The following is a 25,350-nucleotide window of genomic DNA, read 5'->3' as shown; positions in this document are numbered from 1 at the left end:
TTGAAATAACGAGAACGCTGCCTGTGCCCGACTCCAGAGTTGGCCTCATTCCAAGACGCAGTCAACGTGCCACATAGTGAGCCGAGGCCCGAGGGCTGGTAGCCCGTCACTTCTGTTGTCTCTTTTCCTTCCTCTTCACAAGCTGTCCATCAACTCAAATGCCCAACATTTATACACAGCTGCTAATGGTGGTGCAATAGCAACTGTCAAATATTTGAATTGAAAGCTCCCCGAGATCGCTCATTAAAGAAACATGCAGCTTTGTAACTTTTATGAAAATGTAAGCCCAACGAAGTCTTTCAAACACTGCGAGTAGTGGGTATGAATCTCTCACAAACACAGTGAGGCTAACTAAACATCTAAGCCTTACTACTTTGTTCCAATTTAAGGTTGTACAACATCTTCAAAACCTGAACAAGAATTTTTTATCTGATCATAATTTGTAACGTCAGTACTAAACGTGTTTGTGAAATTCATCTGCCAAACCAGAGGACATGTAACAGAAGAATTACCAACTGAATCTTTACTCTCTTCAGCACTTCCACCTTCACTAATAATTGAACTTATGCTTCATCTAACACTTCAACTCTCTTCAGTAGTACAACTGCAACTCCTTTTAACACCTTCATTTCAACTGATACTTCAACTTCCTTCAGCGCTTACAGTATTAGACACACTTCAACGTCCTTCAGCGCTTACAGTATTAGACACACTTCAACTCCCTTCAGCGCTTACAGTATTAGACACACTTCAACGTCCTTCAGCGCTTACAGTATTAGACACACTTCAACTCCCTTCAGCGCTTACAGTATTAGACACACTTCAACGTCCTTCAGCGCTTACAGTATTAGACACACTTCAACTCCCTTCAGCGCTTACAGTATTACACACACTTCAACTCCCTTCAGCGCTTACAGCATTAGACACACTTCAACTTCCTTCAGTGCTTACAGTATTAGACACACTTCAACGTCCTTCAGCGCTTACAGTATTAGACACACTTCAACTCCCTTCAGCGCTTACAGTATTAGACACACTTCAACTCCCTTCAGCGCTTACAGTATTAGACACACTTCAACGTCCTTCAGCGCTTACAGTATTAGACACACTTCAACTCCCTTCAGCGCTTACAGTATTAGACACACTTCAACGTCCTTCAGCGCTTACAGTATTAGACACACTTCAACTCCCTTCAGCGCTTACAGTATTACACACACTTCAACTCCCTTCAGCGCTTACAGCATTAGACACACTTCAACTTCCTTCAGTGCTTACAGTATTAGACACACTTCAACGTCCTTCAGCGCTTACAGTATTAGACACACTTCAACTCCCTTCAGCGCTTACAGTATTAGACACACTTCAACTTCCTTCAGCGCTTACAGTATTAGACACACTTCAACTTCCTTCAGCGCTTACAGTATTAGACACACTTCAACTCCCTTCAGCGCTTACAGTATTAGACACACTTCAACGTCCTTCAGCGCTTACAGTATTAGACACACTTCAACTCCCTTCAGCGCTTACAGTATTAGACACACTTCAACGTCCTTCAGCGCTTACAGTATTAGACACACTTCAACGTCCTTCAGCGCTTACAGTATTAGACACACTTCAACTCCCTTCAGCGCTTACAGTATTAGACACACTTCAACTTCCTTCAGCGCTTACAGTATTAGACACACTTCAACTTCCTTCAGCGCTTACAGTATTAGACACACTTCAACTCCCTTCAGCGCTTACAGTATTATACACACTTCAACTCCCTTCAGCGCTTACAGTATTAGACACACAAACTTCATTCAGAAATTCCACTTAACTCCACACTTCAAATAAATTCAGCAATTACACCTAAACTGAATCTTGACGCCTTCACCTAAATGTAGCACTTCACATACACGTTCATTCAGTGATTCACAAGTGAAACTTTTCAGCACTTACTGTTTAAATGCCATTTCAACTTCTCTCAGTCATTTTGCTTCAGGTACAAGCTCATCTCATTAAAAAGTCTGGTTGGTAAATGTACTTTTATTGTAACAGTCAAATCAAAATTTGATCTAAAAACTGAATTTAATCTTTAAAACAGCATGCAGTTGGTGAAACCCTCTATGAGTCAGAGCACCATCTTGCTTGGTATTCCTTGTTTAATTATTTGATGGAATACTTGCGTGTAGCAGACTGGGGCTTCAGTTCTCTTTGTAAGAGTACTTGAACGCTCGTCTTCTCTCTTGTCCGATACAGTAACTCCAAGTGCACTCTTCCTTGATCATAATCTTTTTTATAACTCCAGCTGAGCACTCAGTAAGAGCTGAGCCAAGTGTGTTTGTCCACTCAGCTGTCACCTTGTCGCATTATAGTGAGGAAGCAGCTCTACAGCCATCTATGCACAGTGTCCAAACACATGAAGTGCCACTTGATAACAAGAAGAACTGCAAGCAGCTTGACATCCACACTTGGGATTAGAGCCTGGGATCTCTGCCATGGCAAACCTATGCTTTACCAAACGAGCTCCATTCACAGACTGATGCTAGCTGCTGGCAGGGCTACAAATGGAACAAAAGTGTTGATTTCCTTGCTGTTGAATGCAAACAACAGATGGAGTAAAACGATACCTTTCCTTACCTAAATACCTAAACTCAGGCTCAATGAGTGTTGACTTAACTGTGTGTTCAGTTTTGAAGTTATACCCTCATTCCACCAAAATTAGCAAATATATGCAGTTTTTTTAAATGCGGGAAAAGATGCTAAAAATAGGCGATGGACTCCTTTTCCTATTGGCAGTAGACGAGTATTTCTGTTCTTCTTCCTGGTTCTTGACAAACATATCAGACAGCAGGGTGAGTAAACAATAACAAAGCAGCATGGAGGCCAGTGAAAATGTTACATGGTTGGTTTTTTTAAATATCTGCTATTTATTCAGTCTCTAATTTGGAACGATGTTGGAGCACTGCTTGGACGGAGACGGACGGACTTTGTGGCTGAGATGACAAATAAAGCGCCGGAAAAGGGGTGAAAAATGTTTGATTACTGCTGATCAGAGCTGGAGGCAAATAAACCACTGTGACTACCGGAGACTAATTTGTTGAGAATGAATGACAATTGTAACCTTTTCCACTGGACACAAAAGCCAGATGTTAGTGGGTGTTTGTGAGTTTTTGTATCCAGTGGGAAAGGGGCTTTAGTGGTGTTTCTATTGATTTGTCCACCCTCATTTACATTTACAAAAAGGCTTCAGCCCAGTAAGTTCACACTTTACTAGGAAAAGCATGTTCAGAAGACCGCTGTAAATGATTTATATTGTCTTTCACGTCTGTAAGCAGAACATACTGTAATGAAACACCTATCATTTATGCATTTATGTTTACTACTGTTGAAGTCCAAGGGGTATGTTATGTAATGTGTAACATGTCCTCACTGTATATGTTGTTAGGTCAGCCCAGTGCTACAGAAACAACCAGTGTGTGTGGGAGGCTCACCTAACAGTATGATGATACAGATGAGGATGGCGATGATGGCTCCGGTGCCCAGTCCAGCGGCGATGATTCGCTCCATGTCCACACAGTCGCCATGGTGATCACACTGGCAGACCTTGACCCTCAGGTAGGACGTGTTGGACATGGGCAGGTTGCCGGAGTCTGTGATCTTGATGGGAACCTCGTAGATCCCACTAGCCAGGGAGCCAATCCTCAGTCTCAGCTGGGCGTACTCGCCTGGGGTGTGGTGGAAGGGGAGACACATGGAGAGATTGATAGGCAAGCGTGGTAATCCCTCACTTACAGACTTCATCCGTCTTCATCTTTCATGGCCCCCCACTCCATTACACTGGGAGTCACAGGAGCAGCTGGCGGTTCTTTGCATTGCAAAAAACATTTCAACAGCAGTAACTGATGGATAGAAGAGTTCTGCAGATTTTCAATGATACCCAATACCCAACTAAAATAAAAACAGATATAGGAATAGAAACTTCACCCGAAGTTTACACCAAAACAATTATCAATCCAAAAACACTGGAGTGAAAAGAAGAACAAAATGTCTCTTTCTAAATAGCTACTGCCACATGATGTAACGGTTCCCCAGCGAGTTCAGCAGGCCCACATTTACCTTGTAACATGGCTTTAATCTAAGAGCAGAAAGTGGATCATTTATCTGTCTTGCATACAAGGCTCAAGTTTTTGAGCGTGGAGATTCATCCCTCGCCTTTGGAACACTCAAGGGTCACTTGGTGGCTTTTTCCAGAGCTCAGGACCATATCTCAACACCTTAGTACATCCCTGAGTATGTAACTGTGGTCAGGAGGATAGGGGAGGTAAAGTGCAGCAAATCCAATGTGCCTTCCAGGCCAATGGGTACAAGGACTGGAGGATGAGAATCTCTTTCAAAAATAAAATCAGGCTGGATACAACTTAATCAACAGGAGCATCCCAGTGGGACTCCCTTACATTTATAGGCTGCCCTAGTATTTTAGCGATATTAGCTACTCTATTAATTATTGGCTCCACGTGGCTCTCTACATGCAGACGGTTTGAAATATTGTTCCACAGAAGTTGTATGTAAATTGACAATCCAAGTCACAAGTCAATTCACAAGTCTTTATAAGCAAATTGCAAGTCATCCTGACTTGCTTAAGCTAATCGTTAAACTGATACGTATTCTAACAATATTAGCTTTCAATCAATAAGACATTGCTGCTGCCTTTCTTTTCTATTGCTATTGTCTTTTCTGAAATAAAACGTGACGATTGGATGTTTTTGCTTTCACGTCTCATGTCCAGTCATTGGATGTCAGGTCTTCAGTAACTCTCGTCTCCTTGCAGCCATGTACAAGTCAAATAAATGGATCATTTTTGAGACTTAAGTCTGACTCAGTTTAAGCCTAAAGTCTCAAGTGCCACTCTGGTTAACATGATTGGCCGTGGAGTTACAGTACATAATGAGCTAAATCAAGCCTTTTTGGACTCAGGACACCGAGAGACAAAAGTCATTTCAGTAGCTTGTTAGAAGGCCCACATTGTCAGCATGGGATCTTGATATAGAGTGACTTCATAAATAATCTTTATTTTTATTCTGGGGTGTATTCTTCCCTTTAAGAGGTGACAGAATGTAAGAGAGTTAATGAATGAATGAAGATTAATAACAAAGCGGACACATCCCATACTCACCATTGACGCGATTCAGCGTCCAGTTGCGGCGTACATCTAATGGACGGTTGGCCAGCTCGAAGGCGAAGGGTCCAGCGTTAGGGGTCAGGTCGGGGTCACTGGCTGTGATGTTGATGGCGTTCGGATCTGGCTTCTCACACATTTCCACCTCAGGGGGGGACACGTGAGGCGCATTGTCATTTATGTCCAGCAGGTACATCTGAAGGGTGCCCGTCCCACTGGCAGGAGGGATACCTGTACACACAGAGTTAAGATGTTCAATATTTGATGTTGTTTTTTTTACTTTATTATTTTTTTAACAGTAAAAATGCACAAAACATCTCTTCAACCACATACAGTATAGCTAAAAGCTAATTTCTTACTTTGGCGAAAGCATTACCCGCCCTACCCTGCCTCTGATGTTCTCATTACAGCCCATAATCAAATCTGTCCTAAATATTGTGATAGAACAAAGTGTCTTTACAACCAAATGGGTCATTACAACCAGAGAGGTTTATTCCCTGGGGTTGATGAATTGAATGACTCTAAATGGACCATAATGTACTAAATGAACATCATGCTGTATTGAAGAAGACTTGAAACTAGAGATTGAGACCATAAACTCATGTTTACAATGTTTACTGAGGTAATAAATCAAGAGAGAAGTAGAGTCATTTTCTCATAGACTTCTATACAACCAGAGGAGTCGCCCCCTGGTGGACATTAGAGAGAATGCAAGTAAAGAACCGGAGGTTGCTGCCTTGCGATATCGCGAGAATCCAGCACAATGGCTCATGCAGTGTGTAAAATGAAAAGGGTCCATCCTCTGTGGAGGATGATCTACTCAGTCAATTTAACGGCTATCTGCCCATTAAACGTACCCCTACTCTAGAGGTCTTGTGATCTTCAAAATCATTCTAAATTCTGTATTTTTCCTATAGTCAACAACTCCTTGGAAGTACTGTGTCTGTACAGGGAAGTCAGAAAGTATTGAGAGACACTAACACATTGCTTTGGTTTTGTCTCTTCATTAGATTTGTTGACAATAAGAAACGTATATAGAATATCAACAGCCTTATCCTTTAAGTGAATGTTTATGTCATGTCAGAACACACATATTATAAAGCAAACTTCACAGTGGAATCTGGGATGCAGCATACGGGGGAATAATGAACGCTGTAGTTATTTTAAAATAATGCATGCAAGCTGGCTAACTAGTACTGGAGGGTATGCACATCCTTCCAGCTGTGCATATTATTACAGTGACAGCGCTACTACATCACTTATCTGAGATGAATGCGTGTCCTTTGTATTTATCATGGGCACAGTATGAACTAGAGTTTGCTCAGCAATAGTAGGTGACCGGTGCACATATGGTGACCGCTGAAAAACTGCAGACATGTAACCTCTTGCACAAGCTTGCGTGGGTTTGTCTTTGTGTCCGAGTGTGCGCGTGTATTTTTTTTTATACCAGTGATCTTTGCAAAGCACGTGTGCTCAACAAAGGTCGAAAATGTGCTAAGACAGTCAGTTAGCAGGAAGCTGGGAACACAGCGGGGTCTCTGTGTGGAGAGTGTGCAGGGTGGAGTGGATGCTGAATGACATTCCTCTTGAACAATTTTCCACTCTGAACAGAGACTCCCCCTTTATTCTGTGGCTATAAAGCACTGTTGTGATCAGGAAAAGAGCAAGACTCTGGGAACGATGTATTAAATAGGCAGAAAAAACATCTCCATTAGAAATCAATGGGAATACTGTGTCCAGAAGACTGTCAGTGTAAACCAGGGGTGGGCAAACTTTTTGGCTTGGGGGCCACATTGAGTTTTAAAATTTGACAGACGGGCCGGGCCAGTAGCAGATGAATGGAGTGTTTGTGTGAACTAATATAAATTACAAGTACAATTTAATTTCAGCGGGAACAGTGTTGTTGGTCACCCTTTTTAACCAGTGCGTCAACGTTTGGTGTCAGTTCGGTTGTGGCAATTCTCAGAACAGATCTGAGGTGTTCAACAGTTAGCTGGGATCTTACACGTCGCATTAATGCATATTTTATCGTGCACTTATTTTCGACACTGTGTTTTTAGTGTAAAGGTTAATGACTGTGGTCTTTTTAGCAGTTTGATTCTTTGATGGATCATACAAATGGTTGACTGTCACATCTAACATTATCAGAGCTCTGCTCTGTCATGTCTTTCCTTGTCTCTCCCCCCTGTGTCACGGTGTGGGTACATCTCACTGCAGTCAGGAAACGTATCAGAATACCCTTATTTTATTGGCTAAACTGCATCACGTGACGTGATTTACAACGCATTGGTCGGTGTTTTTCCTGCACCGCTGAACAAGTGCCGTAAATGCTGGAAAGGAGCGTGAATAACTCCGCTGCATAAAGCAAAGGCCCGCGACCCACTGAAAACGGGTCCGCGACGAACCACCAGTTGAGAATCACTGGTCTGCAGGATCGTGACGAGCGGTGAACAGCTGTTTGTGTGGCGTGTCTTACGTCTCTTCCTGTTTCCTTCACCTACATTCCCCTGGGTCCTAAGCCCCTCCATGTACAGCTTATTATCACCCTCTTTGCACCAATGTACATTTATAACAAATACCACACATATTACACGGTAATCAGCATTGCATATGTGTCAAACTCTATCGGTGCATCTCCGGTTCTTTAATGTAACGTAAGTGGAGCGACGAGCCTGTCCCAGCAGACTGTTGTGCTAGCAAGCAGGCTCGCGAGCGAGCTGTACCCAGCATGCAGTTCGGCGGTGAAATTTTATAAATGTACAATTATTAGTGTTACAAATAGTTTATGCGTCACAGACTGTTGTGTGCTGTTGTGTTTTTCTCTGTTAAAGAGCGTTAGTTGTGGGTTGTTAATTGTTGTGTTATAAAGTTATGACCATGACTAGGGTTCCCTCTCAATACATAGTATAAGACAACTAGCGCAGACCGCTGTGCATTAGCAGCAAATAATACATTTAGCTGCCTGTTGAAAGCAGACAGCAGTTGTTTTGGCTATGCACCGGTATGTGTGAAGAATTCATATCATACGGGAAATTAAAACCGGTATACTGCCCAGCCTTAGTCTTTATTATAGTTTGGACAATTTTGTACCAATATTTGACGGGCCGGATTAAAAAGCCCAACGGGCCGTATCCGGCCCGCGGGCCGTAGTTTGCCCATGCCTGGTGTAACCCTACGAGCCTTTCCTAATCATCACATTTGATTACGGGAATACAGAATGGAAATGTAATTAATTAAAGGTGGACAGTACAATCTGTTGTCTACAGGAAGGAGTCTTCCTCTTCCCATTATGTGAAATAAGAGCTTGACTTCAGGCTGAAGACATGACATGTCAGTCAGTAGCCAAACTAAGCCCAAATATGCCATGCTCAACAGGGGTGTGCCTCAAACACAAGAGAATCTATTCCTCTCATGGGAAAAGATGTGTGTGTGTGACACTAGCAGCATTGTTAAGGTGTTGTGTAATACAGGGTTGATGTGACATAATACTGTTCATTACCGCTAAGATCATAGATTGTATGTATAGATGGACGACGCATCTCCACTTCCTCCCACCGTACAAAAGGGAAGCCCAAATATCCCAGATAGAGGCGCTGCCATCTTGCACTTTTGACATCATTTGGAGCCAGAGTATCCAGCTGTGATCGGGTCCCTGCCCAGACACCCCGAGCACTGCAGCAGCTCGTTAGCATTAGTCACCTAGCTGCTACATTAGCTCCATGGTAGCCGTTTGGCTAAAAGACACAACACCTGAACTTAATATCTCTGTGAATACATTTAGGATGAAAGTGATGCATGTTCTATGACACAGCTCATGATTCTTCTTTCACACGACGGTCCTACAGCTCTGGCTAACCTCACTAAGTCAGTGGAAATGTTGCTAAGCTAGCTAGCAACACAATAGTTGGCTGTATGAACCGTAGACTGTCTATAAAGATCATGTTTGAAACAGACTATCACAGCTATTCAAAGTTTGGGGATTTATTTACTGCAGCCAGCCACCAGGGGGCGATCAAGAGAGTTTGGGCTTCACTTTTGGGGAGCTGTCATGTTCTATTTATGATGAATCAAATTTAAGATCAATTCAGATATACAAATGTAAAATGAAGTTTCTCACTGAACAATGCTGATCAAATCTGGCCACTGACCTTTCTAAAGGCATTGGCTTGTGTGAAGCAAAGAAGTAGCCTAATGCCGTGTTCACACCAGACGCGGCGCGAGTAGATTACATACAAAGTGTATGTATATGCACAGACGCGATGAGACTGGAGTTACGCGAATTTGCTATGGCGTGGCGCGTTTGGCGCGGCACCATTCGCCAAAACGCCACAAACACCCAAAACGCGTGAGTTGAAATTTTTGAACTTCGGCAAAAGAAATGGCGTGACACTGCGGCGTGACAGCCTATCAGCGTTGAGTTGCTCCCCCTGTCATCACTGACGTCCTGCCGTTGTTGAATCAGGAAATAAATCCTGTAGCCGTCTGTGTTCACCCAGAGCTCTACGATACCTCATATCAATAGAGACCAAACTATGTGTATATGTGTGTGTGTAAACCATATGGTACAAACAATGAATAGACGCTGCCGTATTTACGTCTACATGACGTTATTCTGAGTGTTGGTGGAGCTGCTACAATGTTAGCTTAGCCTAGCACCGATCCATCCGCTCCATTGAGAAAACAAGAATTTTAAAAGTGATTTGTTTGTCGTCTTGCAGAGAGAACTAACAAAACATGAATTCAGACCTTTTACAAATCGGCATCATTACGTAGTTATTTCGGAGTCCCTTTTTGTCGGTTTATTGCCGTTAAATCACAGCCAGGTCAGTTTATGTTGTGTTCATACAGCTGTAGTAAACAGCGACCTGTGGCTCACTAGACACAGTGAATACAGCTCGATAAAATCCACGGAGCTCCTCTGAACAATGTTATGAACCAGACATTACGGCGTTTAGTTTCCCGGGATATCTGTGACTTCCACAACACGTACTAAGCAGAAATAGAGGTTATTTTTTCCATGGTTGATGGCGGACAGTTGAACGGTTTCCAGGGCGATAAGCCCCGCCCCCTCTCCAGCGCGTCCAGCGCGTCTCACACGAATGAACACAAATAGTCCCCGGCGAGACCGGCGGCGCCAATGACGCTTCATTATGGTGTGAACATGGCATAATGAAGTGGACTCTGGGTGAAAAATAAAACCAATACCTTCATAATTTTATAAGTAAAGATATTTTCAAGTCGCAATGTGATCACAAAACACATTCCTCTTGCAGCCAAAATGTAAATCAGGTATTATTATGAAAAAGAAGAGAAAAATTGTCTTTGGAGATTTTATAGACATGCTCCTTTGGTCTAAAAACCATCTGAGTGGGCGGGGTGGATATTTCTGATTGACAGCCAAGCCTTCAGCGGCAGCGAGACATTACAAACAAACTTGTGCAACAAAAATGTAGCTCACAAGCCAAAGACGGATAGCTTTTCGTTTGAAGTGGCACCGAGTAAGGACCAGAGCATTTAGCATCCAAATGTGCTTCAGCTGACTAATTAGCTATGTAGCCTGCAAACTGACATGAAGTGTGCACTCTTCTTTGTTGGATGTTTGTTTGGTCGCTCTTTGAGCAAGACACTATTCAGAACAAGACGCGTCCTTGTTAGTAGAATAGAAAGAGAGATACTCGTTGGAAGGTTCATGTGGATTGTAATTCTAACTCGAAGCCTTTTCTTTGAGTTGAGTCTGCAGTCTGGCTGCGGGGAAGAGTCAGCGTCACATAATCAGAGAACCAACTGCATTCTGACTAGTTCACGCACAAACGGAAAATCCAAAAATACATCCATTTCTCCCTTTTGGAGCATGAATTTATTTTCTTCTTTTTTGAAGATTACAGTGCATGTCATTTACAGACAGAGATGGGCAAAAATACATCAAAATGTATTTTGATAAAAAATACAAAATACCCCTCAAATAAATGTATCAAAATAAAATATAAAATACTGGTGCCAGAAAATGCAACAAAATACAATACATGTATTTTGTATTTAAAATATAGGAAATACTTTTTTCTGGATTTTCTGTTTTCTCACAATTTCGTATAACAGAGCATTCAGGTTTGGGCTATATAATATAATAATAATATAATATAATTATATATAATGTACACAAAGCTCTGGTGAAGCCCACAAAAAGGAAGAACAGTCACAGAATGTCAGTGTAACTAAGCACATCTGTGCTTGTTGATGGTCCTTCTTGAACATCATCTTGCTGAGACATGTTGTCCACCTGGCCAACTGTATAATGTATGAAATAATAAAACCAAGAATAATTTCATAATATGCCTTTTAAATAAAACAAATTGGATATTTAATGTTTTTTTGTTTTTTTTTAACAAATGGACATCTACTGTCATAGCCTGGCTAACTGTGAACTATATTATCTGCCAGTAATTGATATGGCATTATGACATTCACATTGAGAAGATACAGCATAACTTGTAATACAGTGGAAGATTAGATGGTCAGACGTCTCTTGATAAGTTATCATGAACATACAAGCTCCCAATCTCCCTCTTCCTATAGCTAGCTACTCCACTGATAAGTTAACTTGCTAAACATTGGCTATGCACTAGCCCAGTGATTCTCAACTGGTGGGTCGCGACCCAAAAGTGGGTCGCGGACCCGTTTTCAGTGGGTCGCGGGCCTTTGCCTGACAAAAAAAATAAATAAATAAAAATAAATGTGATTTTATTTTGAAGGGCATTTTTTAGGCAACGGAATTATTCCAGCATTTACGGCACTTGTTCAGTGGTGCAGGAAAAACAGCGACTTAGGGTACTTCTTAAGTCTCTTAATTGTCGTTTCCTCTCTCCTCGCATGGTTTCCTCCATGCATCCCTGGTGGGAGGGACTAAGACGCAAGGAAAGGACGCAAGTGGGAAATGGGGATGCAATTAAGAGACTTGAGAAGTACCCCAATGCGTTGTGAATCACATCACGTGATGCAGCTCAGCCAATCAAATATGGGCATTCTGACAAGTTTCCTGACTTGAGTGAGATGTATACACACCATGACCCACGGGGACAGACGAGGATAGAGACAGCAGAGCAGGACTGTTGAAGTGTGAGTTGTGAAAGTCAAATCATAGGACGACTTCTAAAAGAGAAGAATGTCCAGAGAGACCAGAGTCATTAGACTCTGACTGGACAGACTCATAGAGGTGAATTCTTCGAACACTAATTTCTCTTTTTAGTAGATGAGAAAAATATAATATTGTGGCTTTATCACTTCACCCTGAATGAACTGAATTTAAAGCTGCAGGGCAATTCAGTGAAAATAATTTTTCTAAAATTAATTTTGTTACGTAATTTATTTTTTAATCCAGCTGTTATTTTACTTGAAATGAGAAGAACATTTATTCATGTATTTCTATGTATTATTTATAATCCATCCAGTTACATTTGAAAAATGAGAATAATATTTGTTAAAATATAATTGATGTGTACTCTCTTTATTTGATTTGGCAGTTGTTTACTACACAGAGACGTTACTACTACTAGACTTCTTGAATATATATATACCCAAATTATATATATATAATATATATATATATTATATATATATATAATTTGGGTCACGGCTTGTCATTAAGGGGTGATGGTGGGTCCCGCAGCCAGACCAGTTGAGAACCACTGCATTAGCCTAGACAGCATTATAACCATCATCATGTATATACAATAGGCTTTGTAGCCAGACCCAGACATAAATTATACATCAAGCTAGTTGACATCTGTCACACTCAGATTCAATATTTACCTTGACAGACAATCCATTGAACTGGAAGATCTGAAGACTGAACTCGTGAACTGTTTTTTGATTCGTGGAGAAATTATTTTGAGTATTTTAAATACAAAATTACTCCACTCTAAAGTATTTTGTTACAAATTACGTTTGATTTTTATCGGCCCTATCAAATACAACTTACAAAATACTCAAAAGTAATTGAAATACGTATTTCAAATACAAGTAATAGAAATACTGCCCATCTCTGTTTACAGAGCACATCTGTAAAGAGAAAAACATGCCGTTTTATTCCAGATGGCATGTAGAGATTTCCCAGCAGCGCTGAGGTTCATGGCATGTTTCTAGTAGTGAGCTACTTTAGCAGGTAGTGCAACTAAACTATATTTAATTTTCTCTTGAAGAAAGAAAATGCTTAGAAATAATTTTTTTTCATAATTGTGGTCGAACTATGACACAGTAGGTGACTCATGAAGTGAGATAGCCTCCATGTGTCAAAGGTCAACTTCTCTCTGGGGCTTTCAAATGGAAATGTCTCCTCGTGCATTAGTAGAAAGCAGTGATGTAGAATACCAAAGTAAGCTAATCAATAAGGTTATGAATAATTTGAATGCTAGCACTAGCTGAGTCAACGTTAAGTTCAGCAAAATTACTGTTTTTGTCAATGGAGTCTGGTAGCTTTGAAGAGAGCGATATGATGGCTTCAGCTACCAGATGAAAGGCTGTCTGATGGCGAGGTAGAGCAGCTGTGGGCGGGAGCAGCAGAAAACATGTTTTAGCCACCAAATAAATCTAAATTTGTTGAAATGGACGCTATATTTAGAATATCTTTACCGCTTTCCCTTGCTGTCAGACGACCATTTCTGATGTGAAACGCAAGCCGTTATATCACCCTCTTCACACAAGACTCCATTGACAAAAACAATAATTGCCAATACTTCGCTTCGCTCATAGTATTTTGACAGTAAAACATGTACTTCAACCAGGATGTCAATTTTAGGATTTGAAAAGATAAGGAACACCTCTGGGAAGCTACAGAATAGAAAACCGACAGTGGTCCATTACAACACTATCAGGTAGTGGTGGAGCTTTCTACTTTCAATAGAGTAGTGCTCACAAGTGTTGTGTAGTGAAGATTAGCTCATAGCTTCACTAGCTACCGATTCAAGTAACACTGCAGACACTCTGCAGAAGACGGACGGTACAACCAGCACCACAGCAATTACTGAAAGAGCACTGAGGCACAGTGAACACAGTCCACCTCTGTGTGTGTGTGTGTGTGTGGGTTACTGCAGGACACCAATGCAGCGCCGGCGTCTCACCGTTATCAGAGGCCATGAAGGTGACGTTGTAGAGGTTGTTCTTGACGTAGGGAGACTCTCTGTCAAGGATGGCGATGGTGGAAATGCGACCGTTAACCGGGTCAATCTCCAGCCAGTTAGCGGGGTCGTACATCTTGGAGTACCTGGAGAGGAGAGAGAGAGAGAGAGAGAGAGAGAGAGAGAGAGAGAGAGAGAGAGAGAGAGAGAGAGAAGAGAGAGAGAGAGAGAGAGAGGAGAGAGAGAGAGAGAGAGAGAGAGAGAGAGAGAGAGAGAGAGAGAGGGAGAGGTGAGAGAGAGGAGAGAGTAGAGAGAGAGAGAGAGAGAGTAGAGAGAGAGAGAGAGAGAGAGAGAGAGAGAGAGAGAGAGAGAGAGAGAGAGAGGAGTAGAGAGAGGGAGAGGTAGAGAGAGAGGAGAGAGTAGAGAGAGGGAGAGGTAGAGAGAGAGGAGAGAGTAGAGAGAGGGAGAGGTAGAGAGAGAGGAGAGAGTAGAGAGAGGGAGAGGTAGAGAGAGAGAGAGAGTAGAGAGAGAGAGGAGAGAGAGGTAGAGAGAGAGAGGTAGAGAGAGAGAGAGAGTAGAGAGAGAGAGGAGAGAGAGGTTAGAGAGAGAGGTAGAGTAGAGAGAGAGAGGAGAGAGAGGTAGAGAGAGAGGTAGAGTAGAGAGAGAGAGAGAGAGAGAGTAGAGAGAGTAGAGAGAGAGTAGAGAGAGGTAGAGGGAGAGAGAGAGTAGAGAGAGGTAGAGGTAGAGAGAGAGGTAGAGAGAGAGTAGAGAGAGAGAGGAGAGAGAGAGAGTAGAGAGCGGTAGAGAGAGAGAGAGTAGAGAGAGAGAGGAGAGAGAGAGGTAGAGAGAGAGTAGAGAGAGGTAGAGAGAGAGAGATAGTAGAGAGAGAGGTAGAGGTAGAGAGAGAGAGATAGTAGAGATAGAGAGGAGAGTAGAGAGAGGTAGAGAGAGAGAGAGTAGAGAGTAGAGAGAGGTAGAGAGAGAGAGAGTAGAGAGAGAGAGAGTAGAGAGAGAGAGGAGAGAGAGAGACGAGAGAGAGAGAGGAGAGAGAGGTAGAGCGAGAGAGAGTAGAGAGAGAGGTAGAGGTAGAGAGAGAGAGAGAGTAGAGAGAGAGGTAGAGAGAGAGGTAGAGAGAGAGAGGAGTAGAGAGTAGAGAGAGAGAGGAGAGAGAGGTAGAGAGAGAGAGAGAGTAGAGAGAGTAGAGAGAGAGAAGAGAGAGTAGAGAGAGGGAGAGAGAGAGTAGAGAGAGGTAGAGAGAGAGTAGAGAGAGGTAGAGAGAGAGAGAGAGTAGAGAGAGAGGTAGAGGTAGAGAGAGAGGTAGAGGTAGAGAGAGAGGTAGAGAGAGAGAGAGAGAGAGGAGAGAGAGAGAGTAGAGAGAGAGGTAGAGGTAGAGAGAGAGAGAGAGAGTAGAGAGAGAGGTAGAGGTAGAGAGAGGAGAGAGAGAGAGTAGAAAGAGGTAGAGAGAGAGAGAGTAGAGAGAGGTAGAGAGAGAGAGTAGAGAGAGAGGTAGAGGTAGAGAGAGGAGAGAGAGAGTAGAGAGAGGTAGAGAGAGAGAGTAGAGAGAGAGGTAGAGGTAGAGAGAGGAGAGAGAGAGAGTAGAGAGAGGTAGAGAGAGAGAGTAGAGAGAGAGAGTAGAGAGAGAGAGAGAGAGAGAGAGTAGAGGGAGACAGAGAGTAGAGAGAGAGAGAGAGAGAGAGAGAGGGAGGTAGAGGTAGAGAGAGAGGTGAGGAGAGTAGAGAGAGAGGTAGAGAGAGGAGAGAGAGAGCGGAGAGAGAGAGAGTATAGAGAGGTAGAGGGAGAGAGAGAGAGTAGAGAGAGAGAGGTAGAGGGAGAGTAGAGAGAGTAAAGAGAGAGAGGTAGAGAGAGAGAGTAGAGAGAGGAGAGAGAGAGGAGAGAGAGAGAGTAGAGAGAGGTAGAGAGAGAGAGTAGAGAGAGGTAGAGGTAGAGGGAGAGAGAGAGAGAGTAGAGAGAGTAAAGAGAGAGAGGTAGAGGGAGAGAGAGAGTAGAGAGAGTAAAGAGAGAGAGGTAGAGAGAGAGAGTAGAGAGAGGAGAGAGAGAGAGTAGAGAGAGGTAGAGGTAGAGGGAGAGAGAGTAGAGAGAGTAGAGAGAGGTAGAGAGAGAGTAGAGAGAGTAAAGAGAGAGAGGTAGAGAGAGAGAGTAGAGAGAGGAGAGAGAGAGAGTAGAGAGAGGTAGAGAGAGTAGAGAGAGAGGTAGAGAGAGAGGTAGAGGTAGAGAGAGAGAGGAGAGAGAGGTAGAGAGAGAGTAGAGAGAGGTAGAGGGAGAGAGAGAGTAGAGAGAGTATAGAGAGAGAGAGAGTAGAGAGAGGTAGAGGGAGAGAGAGAGTAGAGAGAGAGAGGAGAGAGAGGTAGAGAGAGAGAGAGAGAGTAGAGAGAGGTAGAGAGAGAGAGAGAGAGTAGAGAGAGAGGTAGAGGTAGAGAGAGAGTAGAGAGAGAGAGGAGAGAGAGAGAGTAGAGAGAGGTAGAGAGAGAGAGAGTAGAGGTAGAGGTAGAGAGAGAGAGAGAGTAGAGAGAGAGGTAGAGGTAGAGAGAGAGAGAGAGTAGAGAGAGAGAGGAGAGAGAGAGAGTAGAGAGAGGTAGAGAGAGAGAGAGTAGAGGTAGAGGTAGAGAGAGAGAGAGAGTAGAGAGAGAGGTAGAGAGAGGAGAGAGAGAGAGTAGAGAGAGAGAGAGAGGTAGAGGTAGAGAGAGGAGAGAGAGAGAGTAGAGAGAGGTAGAGAGAGAGAGTAGAGAGAGAGGTAGAGGTAGAGAGAGGAGAGAGAGAGAGTAAAGAGAGGTAGAGAGAGAGAGTAGAGAGAGGTAGAGAGAGAGAGTAGAGAGAGAGGTAGAGGTAGAGAGAGGAGAGAGAGAGAGTAGAGAGAGGTAGAGAGAGAGAGAGACAGCATGAGAAACCACCACAGAGAGGCTTCTTTATCTGCCTCCCTGGCTTCAGGCCAAGCAGCTACCGGGGAGCTGATAGATGGAGGCTGCAGCACTCTCACGAGGCACAATTCACTCATTTATTCTCACTGGAAATGATTCCACCTTTAACAGATTTGAAAATCACATCAAAAATATATTTGTCAGTGGAAATGTGTTGTATATGTTCTGGACTAGAAGCAGAATGAAGCTCGGCAAATCCCTGTGACTTGCTGATGAAATGTTTTGTATCTAACAGAATGTCGTCCTGCATCTGCATAGTTGTAGCAGCAGATAGAGTCACGTGTCAAACGGGGCACACAGTCGAGCAATATTGTGAATAAACAGGAAAATAGCACAGCTTCCCACAAAGGTGAGCAGAGCTGCCAACAAGCCGCCGCAAACCGCCCCGTGAATAGGGAAACATTGTTCATTTGTCATGTTTTTAATTGGAGAGATAAAGAGTTGAAAGGCACAGCTATGAATACATGTAAGAGCAGCACCGACCGCAGAATACAGAGCAACAGAAAGGACAAATCAGAAACTAAAAATGCTCTCCCTGGCCCTCACTACCGCTTACAATACGCTCGCTTTATGAGTGTGCGCATGTATGTGTGTGTACGTGCGTTTGTATGTTTTTGTGAACACAGAGTGCGTCCACCATTGGCTGTTGCTAGGCTACAAAGACTTCAGCACTACATTTAGAAACAAATAGTGGGATGTAAAAAGAAAAAGGGATGGGGACAAAAAGAAGCAGCAGTCGTGCAGGCGCTCTGGTCTGGTTGGTGCTGAGCTGGTGGCTAATAAGTGCTGCAGGAGCCAGAGAGACACACATTCAGACAGCCGAGATGTCTGTAGGAGGAAAAATACAGCCGTCTTTACAGCTCTTTATCTCAAAATGGTGCTGCGGCTGAGAACAGTCTGCCGCCCTCGCTAATTGAGAAGGCAGAAAATTCTCCCTGCTCAGCAAATATAATTGTGTTGTTACTGAGGGGAAATATCAACACAGGAGAATACAAATCAGTCAGACTACTTCTGTACCTTTAAAAAAACAGGCAATCCAACATCACACTCACTTCACGTGGTTATTGGTCAGCTGTGTATTGTCAGTGTTGCAGTGCTCGTGATCAGAATTGACCGCATTTTGACTCGTCTTGGTCTCAGACAAAGACGACTCAGGGTTTTATTTCAAGACAACCGCAGTGCGGGGATATCACTATATTGGCTCCACATTGTCTGATTTATTTGTTAACATCAAACTGAGTGCTCACAGAAAACAAAATTCATACCTATAAAATTCACCTCTGCATTGTCTTTTGATTACTTATCAAGACATTTCTTTCCGGTACACTGATAGATACAAACATGTAAAGTATATATGGTGATAAAAGAGGTGAATGAAGAGGACTCTTCAGAGGTTTGTGGATCTTTCAGATCAGTTTGAGGAATACCTGTGGTTCACATCTTCAACATTATATTATGCAGTGTGGGTTTTGCACTGGTCTGGTCTTCGTCTTGACTTGGTCTCAACCCCTCAAAGTCTTGGTCTTGTCTCGGTCTCGATACACTCTGGTCTTGGTTATGACTTGGTCTCGGTTTAGGTGGTCTTGACTAAAACACTGTCTATCGCCTTCACAGCTCTAACTCACGCCGCACCCTACAGATCAGCGCTCTCTCACCCCTACACATCATTCTGTGGTTGAACTGATCGGGGATCGGATAAGCGCCACAGCAGCTCGTTGAGCCTTTTGTATGATTGTAGAATGCTCAGAATGGGGGCCTGAAGTGACTCGATGTAAAAAAGGTCAGTGATGGATGGCTTTTCATTCCGCCTTTGAGTATGGCTGTTCGGAACAGCTATAAATACTACTACTACAGTATAAGACAACTGATTATTTCCTAGCATAACCCGACCAACCCCAATTTATCATTTATCCAATCAACCAACCAACTAACCCACAAACCAACCCTCCCACCCACCAACCATTGAACTAACCTACCAATCAACTAACCCACCAACCAACCAACCCTCCCACCCACCAACCAACCAACTAACCTACCAACCAACTAACCCACCAACAAACCAACCCTCCCACCCACCAACCATTCAACTAACCCACCAACCAACTAACCCACCAACCAACCAACCATTCCACTAACCTACCAACCAACTAACCCACCAACAAACCAACCCTCCCACCCACCAACCATTCAACTAACCCACCAACAAACCAACCCTCCCACCCACCAACCATTCAACTAACCTACCAACCAACTAACCCACCAACCAACCATTCCACTAACCTACCAACCAACTAACCCACCAACAAACCAACCCTCCCACCCACCAACCATTCAACTAACCTACCAACCATTCAACTAACCCACCAACAAACCAACCCTCCCACCCACCAACCATTCAACCAACTAACCCACCAACAAAATTTCAACAAACCATACTTGGAAGAGGTATTTTCGTCACATTTTTATAATTAGTTTACGTAATAATAAATAGCAATTTAAGCCCTACAGGGGTCATTACGGTGTCTTTATCACTGATGATATTCTAGGCATAACAAATGGTGTTCTCAAATAGTTTTTATCCAAAGGGCACTTGAAATGATGATTAGTAAAGTGGTGTGACAGCAGAGCATTTAGAGACGATATACTTCACTCAGTAAACAGTTAGCTCAGAAACTTTAACCTGCAATTTACCAAATTACTTTTGTGATTCCATCCATTCATCCATAAAACACCTTTTTTTTGTGACATACTAACAAATGTTAGCGCTGAGTCAAGATATTGAAGAGGCTTGTTGGTCGCTCCACTAATTGTTCCTGTAGTCGTGTTAGCTAATGTTCCCAAACGAGGAAGTTGAGAACAGGCTATGATACCTCCAACAGTCACAGAGAATGGCTTTATGCTAATTCTACCTTTCATTTAATCACAGCGTTCCAGCTACATGAAGATGTGCACTGTATGAATAGATTAAACTATATTGTAACCGAGTCCTATGTTGCATTAAACGCATAGTAATAAGCTAATTTCATTTCAGTCGTACTTTTACAGTGACTTCAGAATGAATTCTAATAAATGCAAGGCTAAATTAGAAAATTAAAAGGCATACAGATATTCAAAGGTTCTTCTTATCAAAACAGAGTGAAAGATATATTCAACACTATTCAAACCTGCTCAACCTTTAGTTAAATCATTTTGAATTCTACACGTGTTTAATAATATACTAAGAGGAAAGCCTCTAAAGTCTCGGCTTCCAGCTGGTGTGTTCTTACCGGACAGTTTGTCTCAAGAAACGGTCGGGGTCCTGGGCAGTGAAGGTGGTGAGCAGTGACCCCGCAGGCAGACCCTCCTCCAGTTTGATGGATTTGGGATTGGGGCTGAACTCTGGACTCTCGTTGACGTCCAGGATCCGAACGGAGACAGTCGCCGTGGACTGCCGAGGCAGGTGGATTCCACGGGCCAGTGGAACCTCGTTCTCTGCCTCCACCGTCAGCATGAAGGAACGGGTCAGCTCAAAATCTATGGGCTGGACAGAAGAAGGGTGGGATAGGATGATAGTGATGCAATACACTGGAGGTCCAACAAAATCTACATGGGCCACCTTAGGAAGGAGTCATGCTGAATGTGTTTAGGAGTCTAAAATCCTTTACAAATTATAAAAATATAGTTCGCTCTTCCATATGGTAAGATAGAGCTACGATGAGTAGGACATATAAAAGGAAGAAAAAGACAAACATTAGCGGGATAAAACTAGATTTGTTCCAATACCATTTCTTCCTTCCAGATACCAATCCCGAATGAACCCCTGAGCTGGAGTATCGGCCGGTACCGAGTACCGATCCCATCATTTCTTACAAAGACATATTCAAACCCCCAAAATATACGATTACTGTGAAGGACCACAATGCTCCATATCATATCAAACCTCACTTTTGACATTATTTATGTTTGGAACGCTCATTGTGTATTATCATGAAATATTTAGTTACTATTTCTGTACTGAGGAATGAGTCCCGAAACCTTGAAATGACTCAGCAATTTTTGCACCTCTGCTTCCCTCATCTCAAAGTCACAGGGTTTTTTGAATGTGTTTTTGGTCAGATGCCTGAAATAATGTTTACAGAAGCTTAAGAGATTTAAACGTTTTGTTCAACAACATGAAATACATCAATAGACACCCCTCTTGTGAACTAAAGCCTAGTTTATACTCGCCGCAGTGAAGCCGACGCGAGGCGAGTACGCCATAAAGCGTCGTAATCACGGCAGGCGCGTGGTGCACGTAGTGGTTGCAATTGATTTATTGTAACTTGTCGCGTGCAGCGGATCACGTGACTGTCACCAATAGTTCACTGATAAAAACACTAGTTACACGTGTAGGGATTATACGAAGAAGGCTGATCCACTTTAAGATGCTTTAGAAACAGGAGGTCTTAAAAATCTTCATTTGAGTAAATATTTTGCAGCCAAATCTAATTTTTTTACAGTATATTCAACCTTTGTTTCTTTATAATGCATTTAATAATTGACTAGTTTCTTTCTTGTACAAAGGTAATAAAGTAGTCCATGAATATGAGATATGAGTTTACAGTTTATTTACAATCCCTCCTCGTAAATAGTGGAGGTTGGTTTATGGCGTTTAGCCGGTTACACCTACAGTCTGTGGGCATCTCCACAACACATATCAGTATCGGTAACTTGTTTTGCCACAGATTCTCACACTGCTTCACATCATTTTCTACAGTAAACCTAAATCCAATGGAAAAATCTCACTGGCTTTCAGTCGAGGGAGCCAGTGCGATGCCAACATCCGAGGTGATAAAAACGATGTACAATGGCGGTGACTGCTCGCTATTTGTGCATTTCTGTGTATGTGTGTGTGTGTGTGTTCAAGGTGAGCAAATCCCACCTTGACCACAGTGAGCAGGCCTTCGTTGGTGGTGTGGTCGGTGGGGATGGAGAAGCGTCCGGTGGGGTCTCCGGCGATGATGCGGTACATGGCGCTCCAGGCTGAAGTGTGGGGCTGGTCTTTATCCGTCACAGTCAGGTTCGCCACGATCACATTCACCCTGTTCTCATGGACCTCCCCGAAGAACTGAAAGGCGGACAAAAAGACAGACACCAATGTGTCACATTGACAGGAAACAGGAATACATTAGACCCTTTGTAAAACATGACTACACAACTTTAGTTTGTTTACTTATTTATTATACCTTTACTGTGTGAGAACGTCTTTATTATGCTTGTTTTGATCTTGTTTTTCTACGTATGTCTCTTGTTTGTTCGTTTGCACTATCCACTCTGCTGCTGTAATAAGATTTTCTTTTCTTATCAACAATAAGTCCAAAGTGGAGATGATCGCTCCTGTTTCCCAGAATAAAGACCATGTTTTCCACAAACACTGCTTCTTCCTGTCCAACATAAACATGTTGGTCGTTTCATCGCCTTTTCACTCCTTCTCCGTCTGCCTCAGCCAATCAAAGCATCAGTGCCGTTTAGGAGAACAGCACCTTGTGCCCCCGTTTGGCTGTTTCGGAACCATGACACTCCCTCTGTGTGTGTGTGTGTGTGTGTGTGTGTGTGTGTGTGTGTGTGTGTGGACCTACTGTGTCGGTGGTGAATTCAGGCGGGTTGTCGTTGACGTCGGTGATCCTGACGACAGTGGTGGCCGTGTTGGACAGGCCGTAGGTGGGGTTCCCCTCCATGTCCGTAGCCTGGATGATCAGGGTGTACTGTGTGACTTTCTGGAAACAGAGAACACAGGGAGTCAGCAGCTGACCCAATACTTCAAACAAGTTTGAATATTGGAGCATAAATCGATGTAATTAAAGAGGTTTGACAGAAGTAGAATGTCTTTCAGTCAAAGCCCCATCACAGCTGATGACTGAGTCACCATCAGGTCTGCTTAACTACAGTGTTCACAGAGTTAATGACTGTTACATCTAACAGGGGTTCTGCACATATTTTCAATACTTTACTTTTATTAAAAGATATTTCATTTGGCCATCCATGGGCTGAGGGTTTGAAATCTCTGCTTAATATGAACGATTTGTCATGCATGTTCCAGAACAGGTTACTCTGTGATACTCCGGGGATTAGGACCAAACTGCTCCTCATGCACAGAGAAACATGGTCCGCTGACACATGGTGTCAACTAAAGTCACAAAGGTACTGTCTCTTAAAGAATGACTATAGTGCAGAACGTTATGTGAAGGGGAGAAGACACAGTATCTAGTTTGGGCTGGCCATGGTATGTGCACAACACCAAGATAAAGATATCAATCAAAAAATAAATACATTTAGTATAATATAATAATCTTCTCTACATATAAGAAGTTGACTTTAACACGGGGTAAACTTAATGCTTCCTCTTCTAAAACGAAAGGTTTTTAATTATTTATCAAACCTTACTTACAAAAGGCACTGATACAAAAAGATGAAGGAATTATTCTGTGAGCATTAGTGGGAGCCATGTTTAATGATATAGAGACACGATTGTCGTGTTTCTAATCATGTGTTAGAATGTTTAACATGTATTAGATTTAGATGGATTTATACAAACAACTTTTAAAAAGTAAGAGGCAGACTCGATGGATTTTCGAGCCGATGAACAAAATCCTTCAAAACAACCGTTGCCGGCATGCAAACAGCACGACGGGACATTCTGTAGCATCTACTGATGCAAGAAAAGAAGCCACAAGCTGTCGTTCCACTGCAGGAGATACTGCAGGCTGGGCACACATTCACAGGCTGAGAGGCAGCTGCTCCATGTGGGTTTAGGCATGAGCCTTACAAAATGTCCACCCAAACACACACACACACACACCTCCCGATCGAGCCCCGCTGCCACGGTGATGATGTCACCCGTCTTGTTGTTAATGGTGAACATGTTGGAGGAGGGGCTCTGGGGATTCTGGGAGAGGATCTTGTAGCGCAGCATCCCATTAAAAGTTTTTGGATCGTCCTTATCCACTGATGTCACCGTCATCACAAAGGATCCTGCAAGCGAAACACACAGCGAGTCAACACAGATATGTCAGTGACGAGGGATTCAATCCACACCAAGTGTGTGTGTGTGTGTTTACCAGGCTTAGATCCCTCCGGTACAGAGCCGTTGAAGATGGTGTGTGTGAACTCTGGTCTGTTGTCGTTCTGGTCGATGACGTTGATGACGATGTCGATGGGGTTCTCCACCTGATTCCCATTTAGGTCCACCGCGTGGGCTCGCAACTGTAGACACACACACACACACACACACACACACACACACACACACACTGCTTTAAACTGTTTAGTCAAACGGTATCACTAGTGCAGAGAAGAGATTCCTTTCAGTAAAATGGATTATGTGATTTCAGTGGTAGACCCGGAGACCCCCTTTACGCCTCGCATTAAAATGCATTTTGGGTAATCAGTTTGCAATCATGTGCTTGACCACATGAAAGTACAGGTGGACGGATTGTGATCCGATCAGCCAAACCACCTCCGGAGGTGTTCAGGGACGCATTGGACAACAAGTGTAAATGTACTTTGTGTTTTCAATCCACATTCAACAACTTGCCGTGTGCAGCCGTCAGCATGTTAGCGAGCTATGCTAATAGCGAGACAGCAAAAAGAAAGCTTGTAAAAATGGATATTCAAGACACTCGAGGATGGAGTTGAGACGAGACAATTTGGTCGGTTAAAAGTGAACAAAGCCAAAGATGGCAATGCATATCGCAAACCGACCCATTTATGGAGCAATGTCTGAGCAAATGGTGGGAGAACGGCTACAACGCAAACCAGACGGGGATGTGACGTCCCGTCGCTTGAGCTGGACGTCGCGATTGTGTCTCAATGTGGACACTGGAGACACATATTACTATCAGGCATAAATAAATTTAGGTTAGATCATATCTTGATACAATTTTGGATATGAAGGGCATTTTAATGCAGGAAGCTAAGGGGGTTCAGGGATGTCAGATCTCAGCAGATAACAATACCGAGGCTCCACCGCCCGCTCACTACAGTGCGCTCTCTGACTCCATATGACACCAAAAGTTCAAAATCTGGGTTTCTTGGCTTCACTTCCATGGCATTAAGTTATAAACCAAAGTATTCAGACCTGCTGGTGTCAGGGGATCACCAATGCAAGATCATTCAGTAGGATTCA

At 43.0% G+C, this 25,350-nt stretch overlaps 1 protein-coding gene across 2 annotated transcripts in view; it reads right to left on the bottom strand.

Moving 5' to 3' along the window:
* The window catches only part of LOC142935161 (cadherin-2-like), a 109,595-nt gene that overhangs the window by 18,325 nt on the left and 65,920 nt on the right, over positions 1 to 25,350 (bottom strand). For both annotated transcript variants that reach the window (XM_076079339.1, XM_076079338.1), the window contains 8 exons: positions 24,284 to 24,428; positions 24,025 to 24,197; positions 22,805 to 22,942; positions 22,108 to 22,293; positions 20,474 to 20,727; positions 14,275 to 14,417; positions 5,159 to 5,392; positions 3,477 to 3,710 (listed from right to left, as the gene is read on the bottom strand). In XM_076079339.1, the coding sequence (XP_075935454.1) occupies positions 3,477 to 3,710; positions 5,159 to 5,392; positions 14,275 to 14,417; positions 20,474 to 20,727; positions 22,108 to 22,293; positions 22,805 to 22,942; positions 24,025 to 24,197; positions 24,284 to 24,428 (1,507 nt within the window). The remainder of the gene's footprint in view (positions 1 to 3,476; positions 3,711 to 5,158; positions 5,393 to 14,274; positions 14,418 to 20,473; positions 20,728 to 22,107; positions 22,294 to 22,804; positions 22,943 to 24,024; positions 24,198 to 24,283; positions 24,429 to 25,350) is intronic.

The sequence above is a fragment of the Anarhichas minor genome, unplaced genomic scaffold (genome assembly GCF_050575085.1).
Source record: "Anarhichas minor isolate MPS153535 unplaced genomic scaffold, ASM5057508v1 ptg000071l, whole genome shotgun sequence".
Lineage (NCBI taxonomy): Eukaryota > Metazoa > Chordata > Actinopteri > Perciformes > Anarhichadidae > Anarhichas > Anarhichas minor.
Note: the sequence above shows the minus strand (reverse complement) of the source record. Positions and strands in the feature narration are given on the sequence as shown.